The sequence below is a fragment of the Quercus robur genome, chromosome 2, assembly GCF_932294415.1.
Source record: "Quercus robur chromosome 2, dhQueRobu3.1, whole genome shotgun sequence".
Classification (NCBI taxonomy): Eukaryota; Viridiplantae; Streptophyta; class Magnoliopsida; order Fagales; family Fagaceae; genus Quercus; species Quercus robur.
Window position 1 is genome coordinate 17,774,923 of NC_065535.1, and position 10,119 is coordinate 17,785,041.

Here is a 10,119-nt window from a genome sequence, read left to right on the forward strand (position 1 = left end):
GCAATATAAATTCAATCAAAGGATGAAAAAGCTGGTATCAAAACACATTATAGATATTCACTGGACTGAATGGCCAAGAAAATGGGGCTATATAAGATCTGGCATGAATAAAAAGCTTGATACCGACATGGACAAGATGAGACTAAACTCTAAAGCGACCTTCTAAATGAAAACATGAAAATTAGTGTATTTTAAATAGGGAATTGTTGGTTTACACTTTCTGATCTACACTATTTTACATAATATCAACACTTTCATATTAAGTGTCTATAAATCATTGCACAGTGGTGGTAGACACCCAACCAACCAACCAACCAAGCAGGTAGGAGATTGATAAGAGAATGAATTGGAATCAGTTACATTTTGAAGCCATGCGGACCCGTAAAGAAAGAAAGTGACAAGTAAATTGGTAAAGTCAATAATTCTCACTTGTAATTGCTAGTCTTCTGTTCTTCCACTCTTTCGTTGAAACATACTATTCTGGTAGACTCCTTTGTTGCAGCGATAAAGACAAGAAAAAGTTGGTGAGTATTAGTTAGCTCAACCAATTGGTAAAGTCCTTTGTCCAATCTTTCATTGTAACATATGAAAGCAAATCAATTAAATAGAAGTCATTTGTCCAAGAGGAAATTTCTTTTTTTGTCATATTTTTTCAGGACATAATAGCATAAAGCCAACATGAAGAGATCATTTTTCCTTTTCAACCATCTAAGAATTCACATTGGGATTACTAAAACTCCCCAAAAAAAAACCACTGTTTTAGTTGTGGGTATGTGGCTAGGTTTGTTTGGGTTATGTACTTACGGTTGTGTGAAAGGTTTTTTGTAGTGATTGTGCGTCTTGGGTCGTGGCTGGTGGTGGTGATTGCTAATTGCTTTGGGTTTTTGTGGTGGTTGTTTTATATTACTTCATTGGGTTGTTTATATTATTTTAATATATTGTATGCTAAAATAGAAGATGAGAAGTAGAATATATTATTAAGTGAGGTGTTACATAGATAATATAATTTTTCGAAGTGCTAAATACTAAAATTTTTAGCTCACCAGATATGAATGCTCTGAAACTTAAAACATTTTAAACCTTTTTGGTGTCCATAAATTGAAGAGAATTTAATTGGAAATAAATGGTAATATCAACAAATCAAGTTGATATATACTACACTGGACTTTAAAGCTCAAAATCTGATGTTCTTCATCAACAAACATATTTTCCCTAAAAACTTCGTCTGCAGTCACAATAAGCCAGCCTCAAGGAGATTCCTCCGTCTCAGAGTCTCATCTACAAGCTTGAAAGTCTTCTTCACAAGCTTCTGATCAAGGGCAGTGGTTCTATAGATCTTAAAGCCCCGGTCTACACGATCAGTTGCAGTACTCTGAAAATACAACTCCTCAAATTTTTTCTTCACAAACCTGAATGCATATAGATCAATGGTCAACATTCTATGCTGCAAGTATACCAAGTCTGAAGGTTCAAAACACTCCAGGAGTGTCAGTGAGAAAAAGTGTCAAAACTTTAGAAAGAGAATAAGTGAGGGAAACTCAAAGAGCCAAGAGTCATTCTTGGCTACTACTAGAATTTGAACACTAATACTTGAGCATCTTTTATTGAAACATATTAAGTACCCCTTATCTAGGATTGTTACGAAAAGGGTGAAATGGTGAAGTTTTTAGTAGCCAAAAGCTGTCTTAATACTCTTTCTTTTAATCAATGCAAAAAGAAAAGAAAGCCGCAAATGCTTACTCATATGCATGCTCAATCTCTTGTTTTCCCGTTGAAACTGGCTGGTAATCCTTGAACCATTCACATACATTTAGTGGCACCTACAGAATGTAGAAATTCAAAACCCATACCAATGCCATGTTTTCACTAATTAATAATTGTGCACCATTCTACTAACTCTTACTTTTAGAACCTTCTTCTCAAAGATATCAAACTTGTTAAGAAACAGCATGAAGGATGTTTTCTGCGTCCAAAAAGTTTGGGATACAAAAGGCATGAGTTATAGAAGAAATCTTAACTGTCTAGATATAGAAGACTCATAAAATTTATATCTGGAGAGAGAGAGAGAGAGATGTTGGAAAAAAACTCTTCACTAAATATATAAACGTACACGTATAGTACATATCTGTGCATGTGTGTGTTTACTGATACATTGCAAAAGAGGCATAAAAAGAAAACCTCGAAGCAAGGTTGCTTCAGAACCCAGTCAAAGAGTTCCTTAGTCTCCATCATTCTGTTCTTGTTTTCATCCTCAAAGAGTGTTTGGTCATACCTGAAACGCAAATGTCAGTTTCAAGCCTTCCTCAGCTTTACACATTTCAATATTGTAATGTGGAATTGTGCCAGAGTCTAGCCGATATATCTGAGCCCTTTTTCAGGTTCTCTTTTGCTACTCCAACAAATGGAACACCAGATACAGCATAAATTTGCTACTGGAAATAACTGCCTCCATGGCAGTTATTATGAGAATGTAGTTATGATATAATCATAAGATTCAATTACTTATTTTTTTTCCAAATAGATTATCAGAACATTTAGGAGGCAGTGGCAGATGATGCTCTAAAGCCCCTAGCAGGATTATTTTGGAACTTAATTAACATAAATTATTACAATGAATATAGAAATTAATCACACAGCAAACTTCATCCCTCCCTGAGAGAGAGAGAGAGAGAAGTAAAGAAATGTTTTTGCCAAATCTGGGCTAGCTCTTCTGAATAAGAGTCAAAGAAATGTACATGCACATGATGATAAGAAATTATAACAACGAACTTACTCGCTAATGGCAACACAAAAGATAACAGCTGTGACACCTTCAAAGAGATGGATCCATTTCCTCCTTTCATTTCTCTGTCCTCCAACATCGAAGAGTCTATATACTTCTCCGCTTTTCTTATTTTCTCCAACAGGGCTGCCCAAATCATTGCCAACATTTAGTCATTTTTGTATTGTTTATCAAAGTAATTGAGTAAACATGAGTTCTGGACATTCATGCTTTTAAAACACATATAAGTTGCATTTTTTTCCTAGGGAAAGTCAAGCTGCCATTGAGTTGAAATTAAGCTCGCCCCTTTAAGGGGAGGGAGGCGGGAGCAGGAGTCACCACTAGGCCAAGAAGCCTTTGGCTATAGATATAAGTTGCTTTACAAACATAACATGAACTATGATTGTTGTTTGGATGGCTGTGGCAAGACGAGGAAGATTAAGATAAGTAGAAATAATAAAGTTAAATGCAATAGAAAACAGATGAGAGTCAAATAAATTGACTGATCATCCATAGCATGAAATTAGAAAGCAGTATAAGGAAAAGAGCTAATAAATCAATTTGATAAGGAATGAAATGTAGAAGGTGAGCTAACACTAATCTATGGATAGAGTTCTATGCCAAGAATGGATTATATGCAATCAGTCTCCCAGGTAGTAGAATCAGGCCAAAAAGGCTTTGTTGAGATGAGTTGTTTCTTATTGAGGATTGGAGTTGAGTATATGTTGTAATCTGGCCAGAAATAATCATCTTGCCATATTGTAATTGGAAGTTTTGAATGGAGAAGTTACATATAGATATAACGTTAGATTTTAATGTAGCGCATACTCATATACAAGTTAATAAGCTTCTCCACTATTGCAAGTCTCCTAGTTAACCAATTACACAAGGAATCCTCTCAAGTTATTACTAATAGCGCCATCAGCCGAGCATGAGCTGAAGAAGACATGAGTTAGCAGCAGCACTTGCAGCATGACTGCATTTAGGGAGTAACATAGAGTATGACTTCAAAAAGAATATAATGGAGGAAAAAACATGTGTCCAAACCTAACTAATTTATTGAGGATAGATAGCCAAACCCAAAATTTCGGGACCAAGGCTTTGTTTTTATTGTTTGTACTTGAAGCATGACTGCATTTATTAAAAAAAAATCAAATTAACATAACACTATCAAATTTGCAGTTGCCGACTTTAGGAAGAGAAGGACAAAGCAGTGAAGCAGTGTGGCAGTTTTTTTTTTTTTTTTTTTTTTGGGGGGGGGGGGGAGAGGAGAGGAGAAATACCACATTACTAATAACAGTAGGTCATCTTACACTTAACCAGATATTCACCTGAACTGGATCTCTACAACTCCAGTTGTACGAACTCTTGCATAGAGAACATCTTCCTGCAATACCAAAATACACTATGAAACTTGTTCAACATGGACTCTCCACTACAACCTATAGTTACATAGAGAAGCTAAAATGCAACATACATGAGATCTGCATCCAAAGTATGCAGGAAAAGGTTATGGTAGAAGATAAATACGCACTCACTATGTTGCAATATGAACATCCCAATGATAGAAGCTAATCAGTTTTTCCATGTGAAAATAAAGACAAACAGAACAAAAGCATGAATGCCAAAAACAGCCCATTGAAGCTTTCTTTTTTTTTCTTTTTCTTTTTTGGGGGGATAGGGGGGTTAATACTTAATAACAGTAGATGAATTAACAAGCAACCCATATTAAGAATATGAAGACCACCTGACCATTCGGTCACTGATCTGTAGAACTTACATAATTAATCTTTAACATTAAAATGTAAGCAGTATAGAATATACAAATTTAAAGTGGCAACAACATATAATATCTATAGATCATGAAACTGCAGAAGGCTAAGCAGTATTTTTTTTAGGATAGGTTTGGGGAAAAAGACACATACAAGTACTCACAACACTCTAAAACACCCCTTTAACAAAGCTCAGCAGCAATTCTCCACAACAGCATGTGCAGATAAATTTTGGTAAAAGCTTTTTCAACAACATTTAAGACTATAGCAACTGACTTAGAACAACTAGTAGAATTAAATCCAGAAACTTTCTTCCGTAATGGTATAAGTACACTAAAAAAATACCCAAGAGGTCATGTGACTCATTAAAACAGTTTTGTGACTAAAACAACAATGGATGGTCTCTTTAGTTGCCACATAATAGGTTGGAGCAAGATAGCTCCAAACCTGTTTGTAGCCAAACTTTTTTAATAAAGAAGTATTCCCTCCATTCCATTTCTCTAGTCCACTTCCCATTTTGGGATGTCCCAAATCATTATCCACTTTGAAGAGTCATGGAGCACAATTTTATTAACTTTCTTGATATTCACTTTATTTTGTCAAAAAAGTTGAAACCTTTTGTCCTTTTGCCATTGTATGAGTTTAAATCAAAGAGGGTAACGTTGGAACTCATATCTTCTTATTATGAGCCCAAACAATGAATTCAATAAATTATATAAACAAAATAGGACGGAGGGAGTATTATGGATATTAGATACCTTTGTTGGAACATAATTCGGATCAGCCAATCTTTGTAAATTTTCCATGAAATAATTAGCACAATCTGGAACTTGGAGTTCATTACCACGAGTATATGTTTCCTACATTTATGGAGAAAAATAAATATTTAGCATGCTTCATGTACAATTGGAAAGGGAAATGCCAAGAGCTTTGTAGCTCAACTAACACTTCCTGATGTTTCCCATGGAGGCATCCAGGGTTGAAATCTCCCTATCCCCAACTATTGATGTATCAAAAAAAAAGAAGTAAACAATAATGAAAAATGACTGAAAACTTAAGGAATATGAGACAAAAGATGAGTGCTGAAGAAATAAATATTGTAGAACAATCAACATATGTCCTTTATGAGAGGTAACAGCTACCTGAATTGCAGCATCTTTCCATAGAGTCTCAATGTCCTGTGCAAGCTCTTTATTGAGACATGGATAATCCAATCTACCACCGATTTCTGATAGTTTCTCTCCAATATCCTGACACAGAAAGTAAGTTCTACTGAATTGAAAAGGAGCCTAATATTTTAAACACAAGATTGAGCATGAAAGAGGTTGTCACAAGAAAAGCAATTTAGGTACTATAATGTTTGCCTTATAGAAATAATCATGTCTTGTAAGACTTTCTAACCAGATTTTTTAAAATAAGCTTTTGTCACTAAACCTAAAGAGCAAACGACACAATGGCAATGTAATAGAAAGTCAAACTATGAATTCAAACCTTATTTTCACTTGATAAAACGTACTTCGAGGAATCTGTGTCACTCTGAGCCAACTCCTTTGATCCATCATGCAATATCTGTTCAATAACATTCAGCATACAATGAATATAAGGATTAAAATTGATCTTTTCCCATTTATATAACGGTTAAGACTCATCTCAGCACAAGAAAATTGTAGTTTTTACTATAAACAGCTGGCACTAGATGCTCTTGTAACACGCAGAAAGGGAAATAACCAACACACCCTTTCAATTATTGCGTACTTTTATAGTCTGATACACATTGGCATGGATGACTGAAATGTAGCTCCTTAGCTCTGCCTCATCAAAGCCAGTTTGAAATAAAAGCTTTATCTGCACACAGATCATTATATAAATATTAACATCTCCAGTAAACATTAGGATACACCTTGAAAGAGGAACTTGTACAATATCTTGCCTGCTTAAAAATTGTGGACTTCCCAGACTCTCCAGCACCTTAAAAAGATTGATCACATTGTAAATATCAACCAAGAAGTAAAACAATTAAAAAAACCAAATGCTTGTTAATGCTTAAGCCCGGAAATAAAACTAGAGGTTAAGTTTTTATGCATATAAAGCAATAAGCTTATATATTTATTTCACAGCTAGTCCCAAGCCAGGGAAAAAAAAAAAAAAAAGAGAGAGGGTTGCACTAGGTTGATGGCTAGCAATAAGCTTAAACTCTAGGCATTTTAGTGCAGGGGGAAAAAAAAAAAAGAGAGGAAGAAAGGTGGTCCCTAGAAATCAATAAAGGTAAATAATAAACCAATAAATATCCTCCATCAACTTATCAAAAAAATAAATATCTTTGATCAACAAATTGATGAAGAGATTAGCTCCTACATGCAGTCATGCACAAAGAAAGCTGATGGAAGGAAATAACCAATAAGTAACAAAAACCAGAAACTAGCCAAGCAATAGGAAAATCGTATACATTATCTCATTTGTATTTTCCCTCTTCCTGTAAGCCAAAGTATAGTAATTACTGAACAATGTAATGAGCCATCTAGTCACAACAGCACTTCTATGAACTCTATTTGTGTCAAAGAACCCCAGTCAAATAGCAATCATCAAATAATGCCCTCAGTAACAGAAAGAAACTTTATGAGACAGTCATTGAATCGAATTATGCATGGAATAAAAATGAATGGAAAAAAACATTACACGTTAAGATCCTAATACCTTGTAATCACAGAATGTAGGATTCTCCTTTGAAATAGTCAAACAATTTATTGCAAGAGGATGGCATCAACAAGGAATTTACTTCCCCCAGTCTCACAATGAAGAAATTTTTTTAAATGGCATGACTATTAATGAAAAGGAAAAATATAGTGATCGCCTAGAGACTTGTGGCTTAGTAGCACCTTCCTAGCTCTTCCCATGAGGAGGACCTAGGTTCAAATCTCCTCACTGCACTTGTTGTAAGCAAAAAGAAAGGGTAAAATATGGTGATTTTCCTAAAATGACCTTTACTTTACATTAGAGGTGGCACAACTTCTGATTAGAATCTTTTTATCAGGTGAGGGTAATATAAGGAAATTCAAGAAGAATGAACTTTCCAGTTTTTTGAAAGGTTTCATATATTTTGTAATAACCCAAAAAGGAAAAGCTATCATCAATTTTGAAACAGAGACAGTACTTCTTACACATAAAACTTCAAATAGTATCTGCAGGTTATACATTTTCATAGAAGGCATGTGATACTCGACAACATCATTTTTGTTTCTTTCTCTATCTAATTTTTGTAAAGCACCACCAAAGACACTATGCATGATGCCCCTGTGCAGTCATCAATCATTAAAATTCAAGTTTTCAATCCCAACAAGCTTCAACTAGCAAGCTTATGATTTTAGCAGATGCAAAATAATTGAGGTAATGAGAAATACTGTTTTCATGTGTACCAAGTAATAGAAGTTTCTGGATATGCTTTTCAGCTTTTGCTTCTTGCTCAATTCTCCTTCCGATTTCTGCATCCTGAAAATCATGCTATCAATCAAAATGAAGCAAATAGACCACATAAAGTTGATCTACCAACAATTTATACAAGTGCATAACGTAGAATGTATTTTACCAAGCATAACTCACATGTGCATTCTCTTCAGTATCTGCTCCATTGTAATGACGGTTTCTGCTGCAGAGTAAGCCCATAGTTTCAACTACAATAGACAGCATAGAAGATGCACCAATCAAGCTTGGCCAGAAGTCAAATGAGTCTTCTAGTCTTCTTCAATTCCCTAATGATATGTATTCACTCATTATCTGTCCAAGTTGACCCAATCAAAAATCTAGATTCGTCAGGGACAAATAAAGATGAGCTACATCTCCCAACTCCCCCCCCCCCCCCCCCCCCCCCAAAAAAAAGAAACCAAAAAAAAAAAAAAAAAAAAAGATCTTTGGGCATCAGTACTACTTGAGGAAATAGTTAAATCAAACAACTTGTATATATTTTTATCCAACTTATTAGATATTCGCTCAAGTGAGATCACAAGTCACGATACAATCAGCCAGTTATATAGTGTGATATTTTTATCCAACTGGTGACAAGATTGCAAAAGTGAGATTACAGAACATTGGATGAATCACCAAACACATAATCAAGCTTCATAACATGGATCGAACAATCCAAAAAAAGAAAAACAATTTAGATGCGGAACTTAGTTCCAACCAAAGAAGGCGCATGAAAGTCATACACTTGATTTATTGCAGTTAATTGATAATTTCAGCAGTGTCTTAGCCAAATAACACAATCCCTTGGTCAAGCATTCGTAGATTTTACACAGAACTTCAAACCAGCGTGACCATACATAGTCATATGACATAACCAAGGGCCCCAAATTATATCCAATATGTTGTTAATCCAATTTAAGCTCTCCACATAATTATTGTAAGCCAAACCACAACGTTGAGGAACACTTACACCTAGTATTTTTAAGACTTTCCATGCTTTCCAAACGACCAACCAAAATTTTCAAAGCATCGAACTCCCGAGTCCAAAGAACAATAATAAATTACCATGAAACACTACCAATTAAGAAAACATAGATAGGCACCACTACAACCAAAAGATTATAAATTTAAAACAAATTGGTTCACTTAGCATAAGAAAATGAACTTTCTTCTAGTCCACATAGTCAAAATCAAATTCACAACAAACACAATCCCAAATGCTATAACGCCATATACAATCAAACCCAGAAATCCTTTTTCATTTGCTCAAAAAAAAAAAAAAAAAACATGTACAACCTCTTGATCTACTATATTTCAGCATCGATTTAGTAAGCAAAATAAGAAGCAAAGAAAGATCTAAAATTGGGTAAGTGGGTAAATGCAAAAACAAAACAAGAGGCTCATATTACCTGAGCTGTGGAGAAATGGCGCTAGATTTGGTGGATTCAGTGAGAGTGAAGAAACTAAAAGGAAAGCAAAGCAATTTCCTTTTGTTCTTTCTTTCTTTAACAAGTAAGTATTTTAATACAAATACAAATATGTATGTGTAAACAAAACGGATATAATATTTAGTTGAGTATTGGTAATAATAATATTGTTATGTATTGTTGAGAGTTGTGTGGTGTTTAAGAATAGGGGGGCAGCTAAAATTTGGAAGGAGGGAAAGGGAAGAAGAGAAGAGAGAGTACGAAACAGCGCCGAAAGCTGCAAAATGCCTTCTTTTCTCTTCTCTTCTTTTGTCTTCTCCTTCTCTCTCACTCTCTTTTTATTTAGTATTCGGTCAAAGTTTCAAAAGACAGTCTCTCAGATCAAAAAAGAAACTATATTTAATTTAACTAGTCGTTTCTTGGGAAAATACACTCACAACTTACACTGTGACTTCAATATTCTACGAAAAGGTTCTTTAATTATTATTTTTTTTTAGAAGATAAAAGGTTCATTGATTAATAGAAGGGTCCTCTTAAAAGGGTGTTTTTTCACTTTTTGTATTTAAAGTTGTTATTAATTTTAATTTGAAATCGTCAGAATTTGTTGTGAAATATTTTTGACATAACATTTTTTTTGCCATCAAGAAATTTGTTAATGAATTATTTTTAAAGAAATTTTTATCTTATTTTTATAAGAAAT

At 34.3% G+C, this 10,119-nt stretch overlaps 1 protein-coding gene across 6 annotated transcripts; it reads right to left on the reverse strand.

Annotated features, from left to right (window-relative positions):
- Positions 1-1,071: 1,071 nt before the first annotated feature.
- Positions 1,072-9,766, reverse strand: LOC126712726 (guanine nucleotide-binding protein alpha-1 subunit). 6 transcript variants are annotated; one of them, XM_050412177.1, is made up of 15 exons: positions 9,402-9,764; positions 8,131-8,201; positions 7,947-8,019; positions 6,464-6,501; positions 6,289-6,378; positions 6,025-6,102; positions 5,676-5,783; positions 5,480-5,533; positions 5,292-5,393; positions 4,093-4,148; positions 2,774-2,908; positions 2,179-2,272; positions 1,904-1,963; positions 1,741-1,820; positions 1,072-1,409 (listed from the first exon to the last, which is right to left on the reverse strand). In XM_050412177.1, the coding sequence occupies exons 2-15, from the start codon at positions 8,191-8,193 to the stop codon at positions 1,232-1,234; spliced, it is 1,209 nt and encodes a 402-aa protein (XP_050268134.1). In that variant the 5' UTR covers positions 8,194-8,201; positions 9,402-9,764; the 3' UTR covers positions 1,072-1,231. The 6 variants fall into 6 exon arrangements, with proteins under 6 accessions (XP_050268134.1, XP_050268132.1, XP_050268133.1 ...); XM_050412175.1 differs by having other exon boundaries at positions 8,131-8,279; XM_050412176.1 differs by having other exon boundaries at positions 8,131-8,330.
- Between the last annotated feature and the right edge of the window lie 353 nt (positions 9,767-10,119).

What these genes read in the sequence shown, in the direction of transcription:
- LOC126712726 (XM_050412175.1), bottom strand. Translation starts at nt 8,217, where the DNA reads ATGCTGTCTATTGTAGTTGAAACTATGGGCTTACTCTGCAGCAGAAAC. An exon ending in AGTCCACAATTTTTAAGCAG is followed by an intron (nt 6,379 to 6,463) that starts GCAAGATATTGT and finishes ATCTGTGTGCAG; the next exon opens with ATAAAGCTTTTATTTCAAAC. An exon ending in TGAAGCAACCTTGCTTCGAG is followed by an intron (nt 1,964 to 2,178) that starts GTTTTCTTTTTA and finishes TTTTGGACGCAG; the next exon opens with AAAACATCCTTCATGCTGTT.